The 25706-nt window shown below is 37.0% G+C and overlaps 2 protein-coding genes and 2 long non-coding RNA genes across 7 annotated transcripts; 1 reads left to right on the forward strand and 3 right to left on the reverse strand.

Annotated features, from left to right (window-relative positions):
* The first annotated feature begins 962 nt into the window (after positions 1-962).
* On the forward strand, positions 963-2535 carry LOC127938913 (uncharacterized). Its single transcript, XR_008148840.1, has 4 exons — positions 963-1860; positions 1947-2043; positions 2177-2241; positions 2335-2535. It is a non-coding gene; the product is annotated as an uncharacterized LOC127938913 (long non-coding RNA).
* A 2832-nt stretch (positions 2536-5367) lies between these two features.
* On the reverse strand, positions 5368-8739 carry LOC127938142 (uncharacterized). 4 transcript variants are annotated; one of them, XR_008148634.1, is made up of 4 exons: positions 8516-8739; positions 6879-7100; positions 6670-6753; positions 5368-6022 (listed from the first exon to the last, which is right to left on the reverse strand). It is a non-coding gene; the product is annotated as an uncharacterized LOC127938142 (long non-coding RNA). The 4 variants fall into 4 exon arrangements; XR_008148635.1 differs by having other exon boundaries at positions 8506-8739; XR_008148636.1 differs by having other exon boundaries at positions 6879-6975; positions 8516-8731.
* Positions 8740-16209: 7470 nt separating this feature from the next.
* LOC127938073 (vertnin) lies at positions 16210-20411 on the reverse strand. Its single transcript, XM_052534467.1, has 2 exons — positions 20237-20411; positions 16210-19199 (listed from the first exon to the last, which is right to left on the reverse strand). Exon 2 carries the CDS (start codon positions 19195-19197, stop codon positions 17152-17154), a length of 2046 nt encoding a protein of 681 aa, XP_052390427.1. The 5' UTR covers positions 19198-19199; positions 20237-20411; the 3' UTR covers positions 16210-17151.
* A 2972-nt stretch (positions 20412-23383) lies between these two features.
* Positions 23384-25346, reverse strand: LOC127938719 (uncharacterized). The gene is made up of 6 exons (XM_052535540.1): positions 25230-25346; positions 24783-25106; positions 24526-24570; positions 24052-24147; positions 23863-23933; positions 23384-23765 (listed from the first exon to the last, which is right to left on the reverse strand). Exons 1-6 carry the CDS (start codon positions 25288-25290, stop codon positions 23646-23648), a joined length of 717 nt encoding a protein of 238 aa, XP_052391500.1. The 5' UTR covers positions 25291-25346; the 3' UTR covers positions 23384-23645.
* Positions 25347-25706: the final 360 nt, after the last annotated feature.

The following is a 25706-nucleotide window of genomic DNA, read 5'->3' on the forward strand; positions in this document are numbered from 1 at the left end:
ACACACAATAACCACAACATTTACTATGGGTTTACCATAGTAACCATAGTTTTACTCTGTATTTACTAACACACAATAACCACGACATTTACTATGGGTTTACCATAGTAACCATAGTTTTACTCTGGTATTTGTAGTTACTAACACACAATAACCACTACATTTACTATGGGTTTACCATAGTAACCATAGTTTTACTCTGGTATTTGTATTTACTAACACACAATAACCACGACATTTACTATGGGTTTACCATAGTAACCATAGTTTTACTCTGTATTTACTAACACACAATAACCACTACATTTACTATGGGTTTACCATAGTAACCATAGTTTTACTCTGGTATTTGTATTTACTAACACACAATAACCACAACATTTACTATGGGTTTACCATAGTAACCATAGTTTTACTCTGGTATTTGTATTTACTAACACACAATAACCACTACATTTACTATGGGTTTACCATAGTAACCATAGTTTTACTCTGGTATTTGTATTTACTAACACACAATAACCACAACACTTACCAGGATTTTACCACAGTAACTGTGTTTTTACTCTACACTGTTTGTAAAGCACAGTAACCACTAAGTTTGCCATGCCTTTAATATCTTTTTGTGATGTAATTGTAATTCAGTGTTTTTTCTGTCTTGCAGTTACGTCGGATTACATACTCCACAACAACCTGTAATCCAGCAGATCTTTAAAGAAGCCATCTCTTGTAAAATCTCTCTCTCTCTCTCTCTCTCTCTCTCTCTCTCTCGCTCTGCTAGAATTAACAGGGAACTTCAACTCCACGCTCCCAATGCTGATATTGAAGAAGCTGTCAAGGGGGCTGAACAAGTCCTTCAAAGGATCAACCCTTCGCAGGTAATGTTGAAGACTCTTAGTTATAACTGATTTGCTTTAATGAACGCATTCTTATATTATGTGTTAATCAAATATTTTGGTCACAGATCATTTTAACACACTGTCTCAACATGTTTATATTTCAGGAAGGCCTGTCATGAGATTTGAATTTGACCATCTTGTGCATTTATGAAGAAGACCAAAAGCTGCAAAGGCAAACACTTCCAATGGTACGTCAGATACATTTTTCTCAGCATTTGATGTTTCTTAAATTTTGGTTCACTTAGCCCATCAGGAAGAACACTCAACAAAGAGCATGTTGTAGTAGTAATAATTCATCCAATAATCATATTATATTGCACAAGCGTACTTGTACAAAATTCTACAACTTTTACTCCTACTGCTGTTATTGGCCATTACCACAGCTCCCATCAGATTGTGCCCATTGTAAGAGTGTTTATATCATGAAGTTTAAATGAAGTCCATTGTATTCTTTATTAATCTTTACAAATTGGTGCCGCCTCTTCCTGTTTCAACAGTACATGATATCTGTCCACACCTCATAGTCTGCCTTTCTTTCTATGGTGATGTTACTGAACACATCTGTCTTAGAAGCAAGAGAATGGAAATCCTAGTTTAACTTTTCAAGTGCTACAAATCAGATCTTCAATGAATTTGGGCAATCAGATCACTTAAAGTTGTTCACACAAAGACCAATAACTATAATGAGAAGTATTTTAGCATCCACACCAACAGACAATACTGTTCTCTTAAATCTCTTAAATGTTCCCCTCATTCTGTTAAATTTATACACAAAATTCTGCCTTTCTCTGCCTTTTTCACTTCATCTTCATGCTGTACTCCCTCACTCACACATTCTTTTATGCTCTGTTGTAAGGCAGAAACTGAGAGTTTGCATGATGGCATTTTCTCAGACGTTGAATCTGATGTGTACAGATGAACTCAGGAGCCTACTAGAGTTGCCAAGGAACTTGTGCTTGAAGTATATAATGATATCTGCTTTATTTATATTTTTAAACAACAATAATGATTAAACATGGGGTCAATAAATATTTTCTTGTTTTACAGCTGAAGACCAGAAACGCAAAGAAAATCAGTCAAACCAGTCCTAAAGAAATGAGGAATGAACATGGACTTCTTGTGCCCAAAAAGAAAAGACAGAAAGGTGAAAAGTTTCACATTTCAATTTGTATGTCTGAATCCAATGCAGTTATGTGTGGTACAACATTGATGTTGATCTCTCAAAAGACTTTTCAAGTCCGCAGTTATAGTTTTTCACATATACATCTTTTTTATAGCTCCTAAAATGAGCAAATAAGCTGTGCATCATCTCTGTGATTTGGGAAGGAAATGACTGAATATGGTGAGTACTGACACCTGCAACTGTATTCACCAACACTATTACTCTAGAATGGTTATTGCTGACTTATTGTTTTGTCTGTTTGTTTGAATTAAGATGAAGCCAATTGATGAAGATATCAATTGAATGGCCACCGAGTGCATCACTGCTACCTGAACCCATCAGTTATCTGCTGTGAAGACTGCATTCACAAACCGCTCTACTGCGACAGCTCAGATGTTACGGCCTGTAAAAGTAAACATCACAGCTAAACAACGAGAGCTAGTTTTGGTGGGATTCTTTTGGCCAATATCCCCAACAAGAATCAATGTTAAGTCCAGTGCAACAATTATAAATAAAAATACTATATATTGTTTATTGATTTACCATAACCTACATGTTTTGGCCCTCCAGGACATCTAGACCAGGTGGAGTGTGAGGAGGACCGTCAGAGACTCCAGCCAGCCGAGCCATGGATTGCTCTCACTGTTACCATCAGGCATGCATTATCACAGAACCTACACCAGCAGACAGTGAGACAAGTTCCTTTCACAGGCAATCAGACTGAACTGAACTTATACCAGTAAAACCATACACACCCCACCAACCTCATATGCCCTGCACTCTTATCAGTTATGCTGACTGGACTCAATATTATTATGCACCCTGACATTCTGTTTGCACTAATTCATACCGTGCTTTACTGCAGAGATGTATGTGTACTGTGATTATTATTGTTTTCAATTCATGCTCTTTGTATAGCATAATTTTTAACATATATTGTTCTCTACCTGAATTGAGTCCCTTATATATGTGTGTTGCATATATATATATATTCAGAATTTGTATTTCATATATATTCATGAATTAATTCATTTGTCATCCATACTGTCATGCTGCAGTCTGCACCCAAGACTTTCATCACCTGTATACTTGTGTTCATTGTATTGTGACAATAAAGATATTTGATTTAAATTAGTTACATGTCTTTTGTTCATCAGTTGTGCTGTAGGGTGCTGCATAACAACTGCAAAAAAAAATGTATGACATGGAAGATTATGATATGTCCAGGACATGGACAAGCAAGAAGAGGAAGAAAAGCAGGAGAGCTCTAAAAACTTGATGTGATTCTTTGGGGCTCAAGACATTTCACCATGCATGCATTTGCATGGTTTCATCTGATTAGAAAAACATGGTTTTAACATAACCCATTTTTAATATTGTTAAAAATTGTATATCATTTGTCTTAATACACTACTTTAGTTGTCTTTATGTTGTATCCTCCAGTAAAGTACTGCACATGGTGTTGGATAATAAAGTAGGGTGAATATTCTATATTAAGAATGGTGTTTGGTAAATACACCATTTAATTTTGTAAACAATAGATAAATGTGTTTTAATTAAGAAATGAACATTTGGTTACATTAATGACATTCAGTTAGATGAAGGGCAGGCTGAAAGCTGCATTAGAAGATACTGCATGGACTATAATGCTGCAGGAATTTCATGTACAACTGAAGGTGATGGACAAGGGAAAGATCAACATGAATCCAGTACTGTATAATAAGCAAGATGAGCATGCACATTACTGATGTTTAGTACCCGAGGAGGACAAATATGAGGAGTATTTTACACAGAGACACAAATTAGCTCTTAATATTATGATTCTTTGCATTGCATGAATTGTATGGCTTTGCACTATAAACTACACACTCTCTGTACCTTGTCTTACTGAATGACACATTGACACTGTGAAAGTACAATGAAGTGTCACAGTATGTATTGGTTGTTTAAATTGGTGTCTTTGTTTACTTTCAATACTGTATCCTTGCACCTGATATAATTCAATATTTGGAGCCTATTCCAAATAGGCACTGATGTATATTTTTATGGTTCTATTCTTATTCTAAGATAAACATGACTTACAACTTACATATTGGCAATTTTTTGAAAAGAAAAACTTAAAAATTATGACTCAGCACAGTCTGTTGTCCATGATGAGAAAAGGTATGTGTATGTTTTACTGCCCTTCCATCTTCAAGGGCCCAGTAGAGTCCCCTAGAAGAGCAAAAAAATGTAAATTTCAAATGGCTGTAAATCAAAGTCTGATTATAGTGTCAAAGAAAAAATTGGCAGGACAACTACTTATGCTATGCTAATTAAATAATGTTGGACAGAGTTTTCAATCATATATGGAAAGGTGGTATAAAGGTGTTTAAAAAAGTGCACTTAGTAAAATATCGAATTTCAGCCTGCGTCTTAAATATGTCATTAATGTTTACACAATGAACATGTTTAGATTACCCTTTGTTAAACAAGATTGCATTTTCCCATTTTTTTAATTATTAAACATTTTAAACTACATTACCCATAAGCCTCTGCCATTCTATCGTTTGAACGCGAGTAATATTAGCGCTGGTATTTGGAGTTTATTGGAGTTGTGCTTAGGGTTAGGGTTACGATTTCGGTAAAGAGGTAATTTCTCACGACATAGCAACACTGCATTGTTAACTGAAGGTGTTACTGACGTAATAATTACAGTCAAACGGACTTTGCAACATTAAGCGGTTTATAATTTGGGTTAAAAGATAGTCCAATCACAGCGAGTTCTGCGAGAGCCAAGGGAACGTCAAAGCCAATGGCAACCCAGTTGAGCAGAGGCGTCACACTAACTTATATGGTCATTTATGCCGGGAGCTTCCGGGTTCCTGTAGTGAATGGACAGAAGCTGCAGTTACCCTGATGCAGCATGAAATACGTTGATTAAAGGTGTTTTTTTTGTTTTGTGTTTTAACGAAGGTATAATGATTCCCATTGTATTGATTAGGCTACATTGTTTACACTAATATTAGTGTACAGTACTTAAACTCAAAAGTTTGCATATACTGTGTGAAAAATAAATGTCAAAATGTTTCATTTGCTTAAAAAAACACCTCTGAAGATTATTTAAACACAATATTTTTCTACTACTCAATTTTCCTTCTTTAATATTTACAATGTATTTATAATGTATTAAAGGTAAACCATTTATCACATCTACGTTTCATGGAAATGGACCCTAAAAACTTGCCATTCTTAGATCCACCAGTTGAACTATAGGAATAGAAAACAAACAAACAAACATCATGACATCAATCACTCATTGTCTAGTCATTTTACAGTGTTTATTGATATGTCAAACTTTTCGCAGATAAACATAGTGCCCAGAACAGTCTCTCTCCAGTTTATTCCACTATGAAAAAAAAAGAAAAGTTGATAAAAAAAAAATGCATAGAGGTAACTAAGTGAAAACAAACAAACAAAATTGCAACAGAAACTCCCTTCAAAAAACATAAGTTTAATATTCAAAAATAAAAAGGGAATTTGTTTACAGAAATCCTGACAAAAGATGCCAAAGAATAATCAAGGCTACAGTTGAAAATATATTGTTTTCTTCCCTTTATCAACCAAATAGGCAAAAATGATTAAGAACAATGCTCCAATATTTTACAATTATCACCTTTATAAACATATATCCTGTAATCATTGTTTGCTTCTATTGTGAATAAATGCAAAACAAATAAATGGTTAATAATAATAATTATTATTATGTGTATATATATATATATACAGGAGTGCTTATAGTAGAGATTGGAGTGATGAATGTAGAGGAAAAATGAATACAAGCAGAAATGCTAAGACTGGAGGTTGGCAGTAAAGGACTGAGAGCAGATGTGTCACACAAGAGAGGAAGATCTGGAAGCTTTTGAATGGGCTGATATTGTGAAGAGCTGATGAAGAATGATTAAGTAATCTGTGAGAAATCCTGCAAGAAGAAACAAAGATAATTTATCACATTATGAACAACAAAAACACTGACAACAACAAATGGCAGAATACAACATACTGTAACTGCAGTGTGCATAGCAGTAATTGTACAGTATTGTCTGTTGGTGTGGATGCTAAAATACTTCTCATTATAGTTATTGGTCTTTGTGTGAACAACTTTAAGTGATCTGATTGCCCAAATTCTTTGAAGATCTGATTTGTAGCACTTGAAAAGTTAAACTAGGATTTCCATTCTCTTGCTTCTAAGACAGATGTGTTCAGTAACATCACCATAGAAAGAAAGGCAGACTATGAGGTGTGGACAGATATCATGTACTGTTGAAACAGGAAGAGGCGGCACCAATTTGTAAAGATTAATAAAGAATACAATGGACTTCATTTAAACTTCATGATATAAACACTCTTACAATGGGCACAATCTGATGGGAGCTGTGGTAATGGCCAATAACAGCAGTAGGAGTAAAAGTTGTAGAATTTTGTACAAGTACGCTTGTGCAATATAATATGATTATTGGATGAATTATTACTACTACAACATGCTCTTTGTTGAGTGTTCTTCCTGATGGGCTAAGTGAACCAAAATTTAAGAAACATCAAATGCTGAGAAAAATGTATCTGACGTACCATTGGAAGTGTTTGCCTTTGCAGCTTTTGGTCTTCTTCATAAATGCACAAGATGGTCAAATTCAAATCTCATGACAGGCCTTCCTGAAATATAAACATGTTGAGACAGTGTGTTAAAATGATCTGTGACCAAAATATTTGATTAACACATAATATAAGAATGCGTTCATTAAAGCAAATCAGTTATAACTAAGAGTCTTCAACATTACCTGTGAAGGGTTGATCCTTTGAAGGACTTGTTCAGCCCCCTTGACAGCTTCTTCAATATCAGCATTGGGAGCGTGGAGTTGAAGTTCCCTGTTAATTCTAGCAGAGCGAGAGAGAGAGAGAGAGAGAGAGAGAGAGAGAGAGAGAGAGAGATTTTACAAGAGATGGCTTCTTTAAAGATCTGCTGGATTACAGGTTGTTGTGGAGTATGTAATCCGACGTAACTGCAAGACAGAAAAAACACTGAATTACAATTACATCACAAAAAGATATTAAAGGCATGGCAAACTTAGTGGTTACTGTGCTTTACAAACAGTGTAGAGTAAAAACACAGTTACTGTGGTAAAATCCTGGTAAGTGTTGTGGTTATTGTGTGTTAGTAAATACAAATACCAGAGTAAAACTATGGTTACTATGGTAAACCCATAGTAAATGTAGTGGTTATTGTGTGTTAGTAAATACAAATACCAGAGTAAAACTATGGTTACTATGGTAAACCCATAGTAAATGTCGTGGTTATTGTGTGTTAGTAAATACAGAGTAAAACTATGGTTACTATGGTAAACCCATAGTAAATGTTGTGGTTATTGTGTGTTAGTAAATACAGAGTAAAACTATGGTTACTATGGTAAACCCATAGTAAATGTTGTGGTTATTGTGTGTTAGTAAATACAAATACCAGAGTAAAACTATGGTTACTATGGTAAACCCATAGTAAATGTTGTGGTTATTGTGTGTTAGTAACTACAAATACCAGAGTAAAACTATGGTTACTATGGTAAACCCATAGTAAATGTCGTGGTTATTGTGTGTTAGTAAATACAGAGTAAAACTATGGTTACTATGGTAAACCCATAGTAAATGTTGTGGTTATTGTGTGTTAGTAAATACAAATACCAGAGTAAAACTATGGTTACTATGGTAAACCCATAGTAAATGTTGTGGTTATTGTGTGTTAGTAACTACAAATACCAGAGTAAAACTATGGTTACTATGGTAAACCCATAGTAAATGTTGTGGTTATTGTGTGTTAGTAAATACAGAGTAAAACTATGGTTACTATGGTAAACCCATAGTAAATGTTGTGGTTATTGTGTGTTAGTAAATACAGAGTAAAACTATGGTTACTATGGTAAACCCATAGTAAATGTCGTGGTTATGTGCGTTACAAAGTCCAGAGTAAAACTACGGTTACAGTAGGAGAAGCATGGTAAATATGCTGTAGTTACTGTGTGTGTATTGGCTACACATGACGTGGTCAAGCAAAAGTTAGGCTAGTATTGTAAAAATATGCTAAATGTGTGGACTTTTTACACGATCACGATTATCACGCGATATTGGGTTGGGTGCTTTGTTGTGCTTGTATTAGTCATGTCTAAAAGCTGAAGACCCATATGTCACATCATAAATTTATTTTAAACTGCAACAGGTCTATAAACAGTACAGGTTAGCTTAGGCTAATGACAATGGTAGGCTAGCTGAGCAGCCCACTGACCCATAATTGAAGCATAAACTGCCCTTTAAAAACACGGCCCTGTCTAATGGATGCAGAAATACTGAAATAATTAAAACAATACGCTTAACCACGTGATATCATTACAAAAAGAAGAATAAAAAAAATATATTTACCCTTGCTTACCTGTTTGAAGGTGTACGCGCATCAGGTGAACTGAACGAGCCTCGCTAGTGACGTCACTGCCGCTGAAGATGATGCGTGTTATTTGGACGCATCTGCTCTCCACCGAAATTAATGGGAAGGATTGGCGTATCATATGCACGCAAAAATGGCATTTGGCGTATGCATTACACGCAAATAGAAAGTGTAAAGTCGTGTTATTTATACGCAGACTGATGAGAACGGGTTGGTCTGCTAAATGATTAAATGTAAATGTAATGTAAATGATATCAATGGTTCATAATCTGTCCATACCCTTCTCAATTTCACCAGTTTTTTTTACTCCCAGTTCCTATTTTGACTCTGCATTTTGTGAAGCTTCCAACTATAACATTTATTTTTTTAAGGTATTCAGTATGTTTTATTGATTATTGATTAGTTGGTCCTTAATGATCTCAGTGGTGCCAGTGGTTGTATAAACAAGGCCCAAGTTGAAGCTGGATTTGCACATCTTTTGCTATTAAAACATGGAGCCGTCCTTGTGATAAAAGACCCCATTCATGTAAGTACAATTTCATCAGATTTCTGTATTTTTTTTTTGGAAATGCACACAAGTGAATGTATGTTAATGGAAACAACACAAAACATCAGTGTTATAGCTCCGACTATGGCACTCCTCCAGGAGCTCGGCTTTTTCCGGAAAGAATCGGAAAGCTGTATTTTTCTATTACAAATATGATAAAACTTAAGACTTTTTGGATATATGAAGGATGCAGTACTACTCTATAAATGGGTTTAGGTGAAACTGTATGTTATGTACCCTTTAAGCACTCAACTAATTCACAACAAAGCCACTGCAAGGCTAGTTTCATGTAGCCAGATCTTCAGGTTGAAGAAGGTCTGGAATTCATGGCAGCTTTCATCAGCCACGGCCCACCTATGAGGCAGTTTGACATGTCCAACAACCAATCACACTTCGTTTCTAGGGCTGGGTATCGATTCAGATTTTCAAGATCGATTCGATTTCGATTCACAAGCTCTCAAATCGATTCGATTCGATTTCGATTCGATTTCGATTTCGATTCTCGATTCGATTTTCGATTCGATTTTCTGTTAGAGCTGTAATCGGGTCTTAAAAGTTAAGCCCAACATGTCCTGAGCCCGACAGATTTCGGCCCGAACCCGACACGTACATTTTGATTGACAGCTTTGTAAAAGCCCGAACCCATTTACAACCCGACATTATTCAAATGTACGCAGCACACAGCTCTTTTGCCTTTTGTCAGGAATGAATCATTTATACATGGTTTAACATAATTTATACATGACTAACGTAATAGGCCACTTGGAAGTTTGAACAAAGAAATAAAATAAGTCCTCTGTAATATCGTAATATCTAAGCACTCTATAAATAGCCCGGTATAGGCTCGTTTAGCATATAAATAGGCCAACGCACCAATAAAAACAAGTCTTTCTTAAAAAAATGTATTAAGATAAATTCTAAATTAAGATGGGTATTTGGCAATAACGAAATGAATTAAGATAAAGGTTCTGCCGGATTTGCTTCGCCATAGCAGCTGATATAATAAAATAATAATGCCAACATTAGCTTATATAGCCTACTCTGTCTACATTATGCATTTAAGAACTCAAATAATATTTAGTTATTATTTGAAAAACATTTACTCACCAAGATTAGGCAAGGCCTACCTGTTTTTGTGGAGGAAAATGATTGAATCCACTGTAGATGTCTTCAGCGCGCTCCTGCGCTCACTGATGGTGCGTCATTATTCACTCATTATTCTCATTATAAACAAGGTCAAAACTTTTACAAACCTCAGACTTTGCTTTAGTTGCTGGTGCTACCAAAACGTCAGTAATCGTCAGAAGCAAGCCTCCGTTTCAACTAGACTCAGCATACATTTTCGCATCTTTCTCGCGCACATTACATGACTGCTCATTTACCGCACAAGCCCGAGCCCGGCCCAATTGGTTCGATTGGCAATAGGCTTCTTCATAGTGCCTGAACATGTGCAAATGGGCTATTGAAGAGTACTGACCACGCGCACCTGTCCGCGCGGTTGTCTGCTCAGAGCCTCGGTACACACACTCCGATGGCGATGTTTACATCATGCCTGCATAGCGGTCTTTAGCGGACTCGCGGACGCAGAAAGTATAAGAGGCTTTAAGATGCAGTCTATAAGACGCGAACGGGAGCATGACCTGACTCGCAACATTGCAGAAAATGTGCGTTCACAAATGTAGCCTGTGTTGATCCAAATATGGAAAGCACTTTCGAATTTAATAATATGAGGTTCTCTCCAGAGATGTTTTTGCCACATTTCTTTCAATTAAGGATGATTGCTGCGTAGTATATGGTGTTTCCATTTGCTTTATCTTCTTCAAGTGAGTTGCAAAAGTTTTGTGTGTGTGTGTGTTCAGCAAATGGTGGGCGCAATTGAATTCGTGACGGGCCGCGGGTTGAGAACCACTGCTTTAAACTGAATGAATGAATGACAGGTTCGTTGGTAACATCGCACAAGGCACATAAGAGGGTGACATCTAGTGGAGAAGATTTGTAATTAGATTAACGCTAATCTTACGTTCAATGTCTATGGAAATAAATATGGAAAAAAAATCGATTCATGGCCTTTGAGAATCGATTTTGAATCGACCACATTTTAAAAAACGATTAATCGAAAAATCTATTTTTTTTTACCCAGCCCTATTCGTTTCATTCATCATCACTTTTTGAAGCGTGGAAAATTCGCCACACTAATAAACCAGTGTGTAAAACTCTCTGACATATTTTAAAGATTCTATGCTGTGAACTTTAAATATTTCACATACTTTTGAAAATCCAGTGTTAAGTTGTTCCTGATGAGTGCTTGTCATCACAGTTAACAATTTCCACAGAAATTTAAAGAAAACTAGATATTAAAGTTTGTGGTCAAACTTTAAGTTGGCTTGAAAAAGCCTAGCCAGAAAGTTTGAATCTAACGTGTAACTAGCATCTTCCCAGCATGTCATTAGCATGATTAGCAAGTGACTAGCATGTCTGTAGCATGTTGTTAGCATGATTAGCAAGTGAATCAACCAGGAGCGTGCCTGACGCGGCGCTGGCACGCTGCTGCTGCTGTAGGGAGACCGCCGACAGAACAGGCTCTTGTCTTCATGACAACAATATCAATTTTTTTTTTACACACTTACTCCTACGCCTACTGATAAAGGACACCGTCAACAGTATTGACGTCAAAATAGACTATGTTTGACAGGTGCGATATTTGTTAATCGATAATTATTTATTTATTTTTTAAATTACATTTATTTCTGAATTTATGTCAACCTATAGACTTTAAAATTTCAAAATGTCATGAATTAATATGTATTTGTGTACAAAAAGACATATAAACATATTTTACTATTATATTTTGCCTGGAAACGCTTCCAACACTTGCACGTGTCACGTAAAAAATAGGCGTCGGTTCTATTTCTAGCATGCACACGTTTTCAGCGCGTCTCACGCAGGCAGTCTGCAAGCTCTAACCTGTTAACATGGGAGCCAAATTAAAAACGCCACGCAGCTGAGACGCTTGCGCCACGACTCCAGTGTGTCGCCGGCCTTATGCGTGTGTGTGCGCCGCGCTCGTTCTTGTTGTGTGTGACTGACAGACAGCCTCCGCGGCGCGCATGAGAGATCTCGCAGAAATGTTTGGTAACATAAAATGTGCACGATAACATTATAAAGCAAATCTCTTCGCCATCGTCACTCTTTATTATTAAGTGGGAGTTTTCAATTTTAATACCGGGTTTCGGCACCCATCCCTAGTCTTAAGGTCTGACCTGAGTTTGGTGGTTCTAGCTTAAAAGCTCTAGGAGGAGATACATTTTACAATTTAGTATCAGAAGAAGAAGAAGAAGAAGTAGTTGTTTAAATAGTATTTCAGTAAGTTGGCTTTTTCAAGCCAACTTAATAATTACCTTACTCACTTCTTGAGGAAAGCGTCTTCAGCAGTATCTTCCCATTTGCCCTAATTTTTGCACTCAGTAGACGGCACACCAAAACGGCACAGGTGATGTCCAAGTAAAGGTCCCACTAATGTCTCTAAAACAAAGAAAATGTAAGAAAAATATTCATAATGTTCAATGATTATTTCTCTAAATATGAAGGGATTACGCCTAGTTGAAGCAAATACTTTTATGAGCTGTAGTTACCTTTTTTAAATTCAACAAAGATAAGATAGAAACTAGTCAATGCCATAATGACTACATTTAACTATTTAATGGTTTAAGTTTGGATTCAGTTTATGAATTGACTAACCTCTTTTCATTTTCCTTTTTGATTTTCTAAAAACTATATATGACATTATTTTATTAACATTAATTTGTTTTAAAAAATAAACTACATGGGGAATCTCAGCAAGCCATTGCATAAAGGATGGCCCAGCAGCCCTAAAAAAAAAGATGCTCCTAAAGACAGCCCGCCACTGCCATCTAGTGCATTTATATCCAAATACTTTTTCATGACCTGAAACAACTTCTATAAAAAAATAAAATAAAAAAAAATAAAAAAAATACAAACACACATCTCACAGGTGCATTCTTGGTTTATTTACTTGATTTTTGGAGCCACCCGAGACACTGCGTGTGGACACAAGCTCTGCTTCCATGCACAGTAAAGCCCCTTTCACACTGCACGTCGGACCCGCAATATTCCCGTAGCATTGCCTGGTCGCCTTCTGTGTGAAAGCAACCACGTCCCGGAATTGATTACCGAATCGAACCCGGGTCGGGGACATAGTAACATTGCGGTAATCGATCCGGAACGAGCGCTGTGTGAACAAAAGCCAGATCTAATTCGGTATCGAAGTGATGACGCGCGTTATCGCGCGACTTTTTTACCGGCTGTTTTGAAGGAAGATCAACATTCGCGACGAAAACATATGTGCAAACTGTAATGAAGCAGAGATCAGTTAGTTCCTCACTTTCCGCGCTGACGCAGAGACCGTTTGCTTGCTTCAGTTAAAGTATATCGTGCCTAGCGTGGTCGACTCGTACATTTCACGTCACGCGCTGATGTCACGTGTCCTTACGGGATCTTCAAGGGTTGTGTGTGAAAGCACGCACATATACCGGGTCATCACTGGCAGTGTGAAAGTGCCAAATCTAGCGACCAGGGAACAATTACAGTAGAGTTGTGACGTTCGCGAACGAACCGATTCTTTTGAACGGCTCATAAACATGAACGATGGGAGCCGAGTCGCGACTGGAGAGGAGCCGTTCTTTCTATCGTTCTTTTTTCCTATGCGTGTTCATACAAATGAGCTCCGCCAGGAGACAGAACAGTTATAGGGGGAGGGGCGCACCCAGCGCAGGCCAACCCTTTATAGCGTGATGATATTAGTTATTAGTTGTGCATGCATTTACATTGCATTTTGTGTTCATTTAAAACTTATTTTAAAATCATTAAAAATGTTCTTTTGTGATACTGTACTTGTATAGAAATGTTTCACTAAAAGCTTTTTTCCACAGACATTCATTGCAGCCCACTTTGTTATTGTTCATTGACTTGAAGGGGCTGATGTCCTATTTGCAAAGTTTACAGTAGTAATAGTATGTAGTATGTAGACATTTCCATTTTATTTATTCTAATTTTATCTACTTAAAAAAAAAATTTGTTTTCTATCAAAATGTTCTTGTGTGATAACAATGTTCTTGTGTGGAAGTGTTTGTAGTAAAAGCTGTTTTGCACAGAAATTCATTGCAGCCGGCTTTGTTTTTTATGTTTATTTGTGAGTAGGTATTGTATGAATAACATAAGTCGACGTAGTTTTACACACACACACACACACACACACACACACACACACACACACACACACACACACACACACACACACACTTTGTACTAAAGGTAAATCAAAATAATGATGTCACTGTCTAAGCAGAGGGATTTGTGCAACCCTATGGAATATAGTCGACACATGAGAAATGAGGTAATAATCAATATTTCAGAATAATTCAAACTCAGATATTGGTGTGTGATATCTGAGCTTTAATTATTTGACTACAAATCTCACCTCATAATACCTCCCAGTGATTATTTCCAGGATAAACTGAGATGCTCCCAAGCTGGCTTCTTAAAACTGACTAAATATTTAAAAAGAGCCAAAAGAGCCATTCTTTTGAACGGCTCTTTGAAAGGAACGGATCGCGAAGATCCGGATCCCCTCAAAGAGCCATAAATCCCATCACTAAATTACAGGAACACTTTACCCCTGTATTTGCCGGAATGGCAGTGTGAAAGGGGCTTAAGTGGATCTTGGAATTTCCGGGAAAAGCTGTCTCAACTGGCTGAGGGGAATCAGCTTTTAGAAAGAGGGTGAGTCCAAGATTTAAAAGGTTTTGCTCTCTTTTTACCCTCTCTCGATTTTCTAGATTCTGTCCCCTTTGGGGATTCTCATAAATATATGAGTCCATCCATTAAAAAGGTGCAAACTAAAACCAACATACTTCTGTAGCATTCTGGCATCCATAAAAAAAACTCCTTTATAATGTTGCTCATCCCTCCTGCCAATTATTTTCATGCTTTTGTGAGGTAAACACTTATTGAAGCTGTGGTGAAATCGGGGTCTAAGAAGTGCTCCACAAATAAGACAGACATCACAGTGTTAAGTATAGCAGCAAGCTCTCAGAATACCTTATTTGCCACTTTTAGAACAAATTACACCCTGAGGAAAAAATAATAATAAAAAACAAGAACTTAAACTTAAGCTAACTTGAAGGGTACATAACAAACACAGTTTCACCTAATCTCATGTTAATCTTGAGTACCTTTAGAGTAGTACTGCATCCTTCATATATCCAAAAAGTCTTAAGTTTTATCATTTTGTAAAAGAAAAATACAACTTTTCGATTCTTTTCCGGAAAAAGCCGAACTGCGGAGTGCCATAGTCAGAGCTATAACCCTGATGTTTTGTGTTGTTTCCATTAACATATATTCACTTATGTGCTGATTTCCCCAAAAATAAATACAGAAATCTGATGTAATTGTACTTACATGAATGGGGTCTTTTATCACAGGGACGGCTCCATGTTTTAATAGCAAAAGATGTGCAAATCCATCGTCGACTTGGGCCTTGTTTATAAAACATTCGTCACTCAAATGACCAGAACACACAAACGCCGGGTTCTTGGGGTTAGAACACGGTAAACTTTCCCTCACATCCAAAAACGCACTTATTTTGAGGCATTCTCTAACAAATCCTACGCAGATTTCGAAGCGTGTTGATGTGCGCGGTCTAGCTCTCCTCTGGCCAACGTGTGCGCGGGCGCGCTTTTCCGACAGAAATGCTCATATAAGGAGTTCCGCTCTATGTTCCGCTCTTGTCTACGTCATTAGATCCTTGATCGAAAAAAAAAAACATGAAAAAAAAAACCAGCCGAAACTTGTACCAACCCGGAAGTAAGATTTTCGGCACATAAATTCTCAGTCATTCTTCTAAATTATTTTTTACAACTTTGGCCATGTTTAGCATGAGAATCCATCTCTTTAACGCTGTGAACAACTCTGAATACACGAAACACCATTGTACCCCACCTTTAAACGACAATAAAGTTTCTTCCCAAATGCTACTGATCTGCCTCAACTGAAATTTAACACATTTATTCTTTTAAAGTTCCATTTATTGCAGAAACACTCACCAACAGAGTGAAAATTGGGTATATAACAGTGAACAGGTTTTATTGCACATAGCAACTGGTCTCATACATTAGATGCTCAACATAATGAAATTAACAAAATTAGTTTTGTGCTTAACAAATTCATCCAGGGAGCACATTGTGAACTCATGTTTAATCGAGAGTTACATAACACTATAATGGTGAAGCAGGAGAAGTCAGTAAAGTAGTTAAACCTTAGAAAACACTAACAGAATCAAGTGAGATTGCCCTTCAGCGGCAGCAAAAAAAAGGAGGAAAGAAACCAAGAAACATGTTCAAAAAGAATGTGCAAAACAGCAACAATTCTGTAACATTCAAACGTGAGGAATCCATTTTAAATTGGCCACATAAAGATTTCCCAAGCAGAGATAACATTAAATTGTCAGTATAAAAATATATATGTAGAAAAAAAAAGAAATAGAAAAGAAAGAACACTCCAGGGTACGAATTAAAATACTATACATTTTTTTTTGTTCAAGAAAAATCATCAGCTGTAATTTCACAGTTTAAACTGAACAAAAACTATATAGAAATAAAAAAAGTCTCAAAAACAATTTAAAGAAAATAAAAAAAGAAATAAAATGACCCTAATCAGAACTTTGAACTAATTTAAATTGTAAATATAAGGGGGTTGGTGGTCAGAAAAGAGGCATTTGAGATCCTGAAAATGTCTTTGAACTGCCTTTTGCCTGGAGGCCATCAGCACTTACTGTAGGTGGACACAAAGACTGTCTGACTTCACACACACGCAAATGTCCTTGAGCTAGAACCAAGTGGTCAAATAAAGGAATGGGACAAATAATTAAGATGCATGAACTGCAATTATGTGGGTGACTCAAAAAATACACAGTCAAACTCAAAAGAACAATGCATTGTGAACTATAAAAAACTGGACTTATTTACAGGACTTCACAGCTGTGAGGGATAGAACACAACATTCAGCCATGAATTAATGGCACCCCGTGATGCAGAGCCCTCTTCCACATGTAGTATGTGGAACGAGGAGTAAGAGGAAAGTAAGACCGGAATTCTCTGAATGTGGGGAAGGACTTTTCTTCAAAGCGTTGTTGCAAGAACAGCTTTGCTTTGGCCTTGAAATTGGCCAGTGCCACGACATCCATCACAAACATCTGTTCATTCCTAGACTGGTCAGGCAGGGAGTATTCAGGCAGTGTGAATTCAGAGGGACAAACTTTCTGTCCATTCAGGCAAACCATGTTCCCATCAAAAGAAAATGTTCTTTGAGTATTTATATTTTCAAATACACCTGTTGAGACAGCCAAGCTCTGGGATCTCTGCGTCTCAGACATCATGACTGGCTTCTTGGTTTTCCTGTTCAAAGAATCTCTCCAGAGCCAGTAGAAAGAGGAGGAAACCGAAGGGAACTTGAGCTTGAATTTGATGAAGGACATCTTTGACCTCTGGATCAGCATTTTGGCTTCTTCTCTTAATGTTTTCCTCTGGTGGTACACCAGCCTCAGGCTTCTTTGCTTGTGTCTGGAGATCTTCACTCTGGGTGACAGTTTTTGTCTGTCAAACTTAGCAGGGGACACGTGACCTCTGGGACTCTGTGTTTTATCAGCATCTGAGCTTTCCTCGCTGCTACCCGAGAGCTCTTTGAAAGGCGTAAACAGCATGGCTTCCCTCCTCCAATTGTAGTATGTGGATCTGGAGATGCCTGGAAACCTTCTTTTGAAAATTCTGTAGGGGAACGCCATGTTTGCAACGATGCAGTTCTGCAAGCTCTTTTTCGCCTCCTGCATCAAAGCCACATTTTGTGCACGTTCTCCTTCCAGTTTCTCACATTTGAAGGCCGACACGCTAGCAAAGGTCCCTTGGCTGGGCTCCTTCTTGACTTCAGGTGAGGACCAGTATTCCTGTTCAGTGATGTCTGCAGGACTCAGCTCCCCCATGGAGCCACCTGAGACACTGCAAATGGACACAAGCTCTTGCTTCCACGCATAATAAGTGGATCTTGGAATTTCCGGGAAAAGCTGTTTGAACTGGCTGAGGGGAATAAGCTTCCCTTGCTTGTAGGATGTCAGGAAAAAGTGTTTGGCCTCATACCTGGCCACCGATTTGTTGTGATACTCGATGCTTTGCCTCTTCCAGCGGTAAAAGGTACTTTTGGTGATGTTGAACTTGTCTTTAAGGTTGGGGTAAGACAGCTGGGAGTCCTGATTCAGAAGATCCATGGACTTCACCGAGGACATTCGCTGCTCACTGTTGGGACTCCCGATTTTGAGGTCGCTCGCATGAATTAAGGCCACAAAGTTGTGGGGTTTAAAAACAGAGCCTGCCTCCAAGTCACCCGACCACATGATGTGAAGGGTCAAGGACCCACCATCTTTCGACCACGTCCTCGGGCGAATGACCCGATTGAAATAGGGCCGAATTTTTAAATTGTACATGGGATAAACCGAATAAATGTTGCACTGCAAGACGGATGCCAGCGCATACACGTGCCACATGTTCGCAAATGAGCCGGGGAAACAGGAGGCCTTGACATCGGCATCAAAGATGGCTTCCAGCACTTGAATCGGCAGATTGAGCATGTCCTGAGACTCCTCGGTGCAGAGCGAAAACCTAACCGCTTGCAGCATGACCTTTGAGTCAATCATACCACACAGGTAGTATCTCTTCCAAAGCAGCATCTCCACCACAGTTCTGACCTGCAGCTCCAGACTCAGGCTCGTAGAGCCCACCAGAAGCATGCTAGCTGCATCAAACAGCAGGTTTCCTTCTCCTTTGCAGACCAGAGGAAGTAAACCCGTCGGTGCATCTGCTGGGTACAGTCTGTGAGCCACTGCGTCAATGCCCAGCCATAAAGAGATCTCAGGACAGAGTGCTGTAGGAAGATGCAAAGGGGCCAGGACCTGCTCCACCTCCACAGCAACTTTAGTTAAAGCATCAAGACCCATGCACTCTGTGGCCTCCTGCAGCTCACCCAAGACCGAGAGCACCAGCTCTGTCCTCTGAATCATGCCTTCACAAAAAGAAGAAACAACAGGATTAGCATTAGTAATAAATATTTACAGCGGTTGCCAAAATGCATACATTTTGTTTTACTGACAGATGTTAAATATCTTAAAACTTTTGTATGAAATGAATTCATTCAAAAGTGTTAATAGTGATAACAATGCTGATTAATGTAATATAGCAATGGCCCTTTGTAAAGAGATGGGTGTGATTGGCATAACATACAACAATTTAACCAGTAACCCATTTTTATGGGAAAAAAAGACAAAAGATAGTCCAAAAGAATCACACATGCATTTTACAGAGTTGACGATTATAGAATAAATTGTAAGACTTTCTTAATTTCATGATAACATTATCAGTAAAAAATAGCATTCTAAAAAAGCATTATTGGTTTATCAATATCTATCAGTCACTTAGTTTATCACACTTGGTTTTACCCCTTTCCCACAAATGTCTGGTTAAAGGAATATGCATTGTTATAAATAAAATAAATAGTTACAATATGTGCAGCCATACATTAGGTCTGACTGCACATTTTGCGGTATCTTTTTTGTAGATTTGCACACATGCAGTCTACTCTAGACTTCCACTGACTTTTATGGAACCTTTTTAGAAATGGACATTATTGGGCAGCTATGAACTTTACTCTTTGAATAACATGTATTAAACAGAAACAAATAAACCGCACATCATCACACAGAGAGGTCAGTTACAAAATGCTTTTCACAAATGAGACTGACAGTGACGTCCAAACGCACCAGAGTCTCCGTTACACGCGAAAACACAATCCATCATACGAACACTTACCTGCACTTTCGTTTGCGGTTATACATGAACATGTTTGTTAATTTACTTTGAAACAGCAAAGTAATCTAGGTTATATGTCATTTAATAACATAAGAGAAAATACACCTAAAAAAATACACTTAAGAACACAAAACTTTCCTCATATTAGAACTGAATTATTCAGAATAAAAACAAACAGTACCGTGCAAAGTGCACTATATTCAAACGAATAAAATGAAAGCGCAAATACCTCACCTTGTTTTTCGCGTTTCCCTCCCTTAAGAAATCAGCTTCGTAAAGTAGTCAAACTTACACCTATTCACAACTCCAGGTTTAATCCATTGTGTAAGGTGGACAACGTGCTCATCATAGGTGAGACAACGAGCGCAATCTGAACCCCAGCAGTGGAAATGTCACATGATAAGGAAGGGACCTCCCTCCAGGAAATTGTCAATCACTGAGTTGTGTTGAACCCCTGTACGCACGCACTCACGCACGCACGCACTCACGCACTCACTCACTCACTCACTCACTCACTCACTCACTCACACACATACATTACATACAAACACACACCTATAGGCTATCAGTGGAAACTGTTTTAGTGAGGACTTATTATAGACACAATGGGTTTTAAGATAATAATACTATACCCTACCCTTACATCTAAGCATCCCCCAAATCAGTTAATAGTAGTAAAAAAAAATAAATAAATAAAAAACATTGAGTTTATAGTTTGGCCTTAAATGTTAGCAATAATATATATATATAAAAAAAGGAAAATATCTTAAATAGACAATAAAGTTTAAATAAGGTCTATAGCTTCCTTGGTAATTAAAGTTAAGCTTCATTGCACTTTTGGAGTTAGCCAATTATCATTGAGGAATGCTGGAAATTTCCATTTCCATAGCTCAAAGTGAACACCCTCAGACAATGGCTTTGAAGTGTTTTCTTTCCATGCCGAAGCCTGGGGTCTGGTTTCAGTCAGATGTAGGTGGATTTTTTCTGTATACCTGGGGATGTTTAGTGTAGTGCTCTCTTTTATTGGATAAGCAAGGCCTTATTTTCCATTATAACCCACCAGAGCACAACTTTTATCATTCTCTATAGGTTCAGTAAATTCAGCAGGTATGCTATTTACTTAAACTTTTACCTATTCGTTCATAGTGCTGTATGTGTGTTCATCTCACTAAAAACCACACAGGCCACACAAGGTTAAGCTCACTCTTTTGTTTAATGGAGTTGTGCTAGAGCAGACAGTGTGTGCAAATGGCAGAGAGAAACACAGATCTGGTAAGGTGCTTATTTGCCTCTTGTTTCCTCAGGGTATCACTTTTAACACCTCTGCCTGTGCACCTTTTGCAAGCTTTTCACAGAACCTTTTGTTTCTACTGCTTCAGCCACACACCACCTCCACACCACCCCTCACCTGCCTGAACTACATCTCTCTTCCTGAATTTACTCTCTCCAGTTCAGTTTTGTGCCAGGCATAAAACAATGCTGAAATATTCGCTTGCTTTTATTAATGCTTATGCCCAAAAATGCATTATTATTATTAACTGTCTAAAATGCACAGTCCAAAGGTTGCAACTCAAACAAACTTGTACTCTAAAAGTCAGCCAACATGTACATAGTATGGTTTAAAAAAATAGTTTTTTCTTTCTTAAAATAACAATTTTGGTGTGTTAAGAATATTGTATTAATCTGAAGAAGCTTCTTTCATTAAAAAATAACCTTTTGTTCAGTGAAAAGGTTCCATGGATGTTAAAAAGTTTTTTTGTGGAACCATCAATGCCAATAAAAATAACCTTATTTCTAGAGTGTATATAGTAAAAAAAAGAAAAAAGAAGAAGTATTAAATAAGTGTGATAACAGACGTTCTTGCTAAAATGTGGAGCTTATTTGTTGATGAGCTGTTGTGGGCTAAAACACCCCAAGTGTTCTCTTTCCATCCTGTGCTTAAAATGCAAATGGGGCAGCATTGGGTCGACTCCAGAAGTCTGCCACATGCTGAGATTGTATGTGTGTGCTTGGGTATGGGCCGTGCTTGTGTTGGAGGTTTGAGGGGGTCGTCAAAGATCTGTGGGACACAGATGAGGAGAGTCTTGCAACCTTTTGTTCTTGAGCTTGGCAGTGTGGACTCAGTCACAGTCAAGAGCAGGCACTTGACACCTATTGGACAATCTCAACATGGGTTCTGCTAGCCAGAGTTTGCTTTTAAAGGCACTTCACCCCATTAACCACCAAATACAAACTAAAGGAAACACATTTAAGGTGCCTCTTTTCCTTATTAACTAACAATCTTCGCTTTGGTTAATGAACATGTTATTTATTTATTCATTCATTCTTTCATTCCATTTCATTTCATTTTATTTCCAAAATCGTGACAAAATGTCTAAGTCTATGTCTAATGTCAAATTTTTTTTTTTTTTTTACAAAAATATTTGTTTAAAGGAGCTATTTGATATATTGCATGCTGAACATAAAATGTCAATTGTTTCCCATCACCTACAATTTTTACATGGATGATTACATATGTTGCTCTGGTGTCTTTAACACATACACATAATGTCTTCATGGAGATCATTATTTCCTGTAATGGGGGTTTGTTATCACATAGAAATTACAAATAAAATGAAAATGGTTTTAAGCCATGAGACTAAAATACACGTTTATAATTAAACAGTTAACATTTTATTAAAGTTTTGTGTGTGTGTGTGTGTGGTTTCCTTTCTTGTGATTTCACAGAATTGGTGTTCAACTTCACATTAAATATGACAGTAAAGCCCACTTACTAAATAAGGAGTACAACTAGGCTAGCTCAGGAATGAGAATTTATGTGCTTGAGGAATTGGGTAAGCGGCGCACAGCAGTCCTTATATAGCAACTTGCATGAAAAACAGCCAAAATTCACATTTAAGGCATGAAGATAGAATGTGAAAGATCATTTGAACCACAGACCTAATTTTAAACACACACACACACACACACACACAAAACTGTGTGTTTGTGTTTAAAACCTAAAACTTCACAAGGAATGTAAAACGATTGAACAGCTCTTTTGGGAAGTTCTGTATGACAAACTGCTGATGTATGACATTTCATGGTTGTGGTTACAAGAGTGTAATTTTTAGTAAATGACTTGTGGTTGATGACCCATAGTTGCATACTTGTCTCTTCAGATTTGACCCCACTCATGGTGATTTGCATCTTTAGTAGCATTTAATTTCCCCCCACCAATAACCCTTACTACATTTACAATCATTAATGTGATGCGTTTCATTCTCCTGTTTCATATATTTCACAAATACCGATCACAAAAACCAGTTTGCATTAAATTTGTGTGATTTTGATGTTTGCAATTGTAATGTTATTTTACAGAAGTTAAGACTGAGGCAAAAATTGTTTATCTTAATTTAATGAAGAAGTAAAGCTAAAAGAAGAAACAAATGGAAAAATGGTTGTGACAAAAGAGAGAGCGACAGAATGGGAAGTTCAACAAACTTGTGACTTGTGAGTATCCAGTGACCAAATACAGACAAAGACCTCATGGGAATCATAATCTGTGATAAAGTGTTGCACACATGACTCATGCAGTCGAGGAAATCAACTTATTTTATGCTGTACAAGTGAGGAATTATTTAGTGTAACATGTTTACAGCGATTAGCGGAGTTTTATGACAGCATATTCAGTTTTTTGGTCATTGTCCACTACTTTGTCTGTGTCCACTTTCCTTGGTTTCATTACATTGAGGTTTAACTCAACGTAGTGCACATCTTCACCCTGTTCAAGTGATAAGAACAGAATTCAGTAAATTGAGTAAAGCAACACACCGGTAAATCGAGATGTACATGCTATATCCAATTGACATTTTACTCACATTCTTGTGTTCATGTTCAGTTATTTTGGTTTCAAATTCCAATACGTTTTGATTTTTAAATAATGTCCACACTAAAAGAGAAAGAAAAAAGAAAGAAAGAAAGTGCACATTTTCAGGGTTGAAGATTGGGTAAGTTAAAAGATACAGCACAGTTGTAAAGAATGAGACTGTAAGGTAACCGTGACTCACCTTGTCCTCTCCTGTGATATCTGTGCCAAATGATGAGTGCTGTCACCGACAAAGCACCGACGATGAGCACTGACGCAATTATTATCATTAACAGGTCTTTAAAAGAAGAAGAAGATGAAAAAACAACAGCATTATAGCATTATGTAGATATAATGTCTTTGTGTTTCTATACACTATAATGTATTAAGTTGTATTATGAGGTTATGTATGGTATGCTGTTTGACAAGAAACCAAGAAAGAAGATAATGTAATTAGAATTCAAAGGCTTATTTATATGTTTTTAGGTTTTTCTACCAGCACACCATACTGCATTTTGCTAAATGTGTTTAATCCATCTCTTTTAGCCCTTTCTACTGATGTTGAACTACTAATTTACACAGAACAACTGCCAACAAGGGATACAAATATAAGATTGCTGTTGAACACTGCAGTGACAATAAGATTTATGGAAGTATTTGGTGGATGATATATCACCTTCTCTGTCATCACTGCTGTCATTATTGTTCAAGGAATGGACAGCTGAAAAAACAAGGAAAACAACTGGTAGAAATCTATTGTTAATGTTAATGTTAAATTCTATTAATATAAAATGCTAATACACATATAAATATTGTATACATAGTAAAATCAAGATTTAAATTAATTTAAAACTTTACACATATTGTTTTCTAAAAGTGAAGGACACTGATAAATCATGCCATAAAGTTTGATGAATTTGAGAATTAGCTTACTTTCATTAATAGTCAAGCAAATTCTTGCATCCTCTCCCATTTTGCTTCCATGCACACCTGAATACTGACGGCAGGTGTAACATCCATGATCTGCAGCTTTGAGTTCACTGATGTGTAGAGAGCAGTTAGACATCAGATGCACTCTGCCTTCTCTCTGTGACCTGTCCGGATTGTGTTTACCAAGGGTGACCAACTCAATGGCAGGATTATCATTAGACAACCATGTAACATTGCTGCAGTTTGTCTGTGTCAACAGATTAAGGCACAGCAAACTCACATGCCCTCCAAGGAAGGCTATCTTTTCTTCTTCAATTATATGAGCACCTTAATATAAACACAAACATAACCTTAACTATAAAACCTAATTAAAAAAATATATATTGAATATGAAAAATATTATATTCATTATGAAAACTATCCATACTGACTGGCATTTTTCTGTATTACCTGTATTAAAATCAACAAAGTTGAACAGCAATCCAAGACATGTGCCCAAGAGTAAATTCATTTTCTTATTCTCTTTTAGTAAGAGGTTTCGCTCTCAGTTCTCATACTTATATATATACACATTGTCTTTTGACATCACTTCCTCAGACTGTGCAATCTTTTTGTCACTATAGTGAACCCATGATTTTTTATTTATTTTTTCCAAGGATAAGACCCTTACGTCAGATTAATTTATTTTGGACAAAGATGTTAAATGGCAAATTTACTTAAATTATAAATTGTTTTAATTACCAAAAAGAAGAGAAAAAAAAATCCTAAATGGCTATTGTTTATAATAATGATTAACATAATCATAATGATTTCTTTGTACATGAGATTGTCTGTTTTCTTTAAGTCTATAATTATATTTGTTTTTAGATTTAATAAACCTAGATATATTTAGATTTCAAACCTATGTTTGTATAAATTGAATAGTTC

The sequence above is a fragment of the Carassius gibelio genome, chromosome A20 (genome assembly GCF_023724105.1).
Source record: "Carassius gibelio isolate Cgi1373 ecotype wild population from Czech Republic chromosome A20, carGib1.2-hapl.c, whole genome shotgun sequence".
Taxonomy (NCBI): Eukaryota; Metazoa; Chordata; class Actinopteri; order Cypriniformes; family Cyprinidae; genus Carassius; species Carassius gibelio.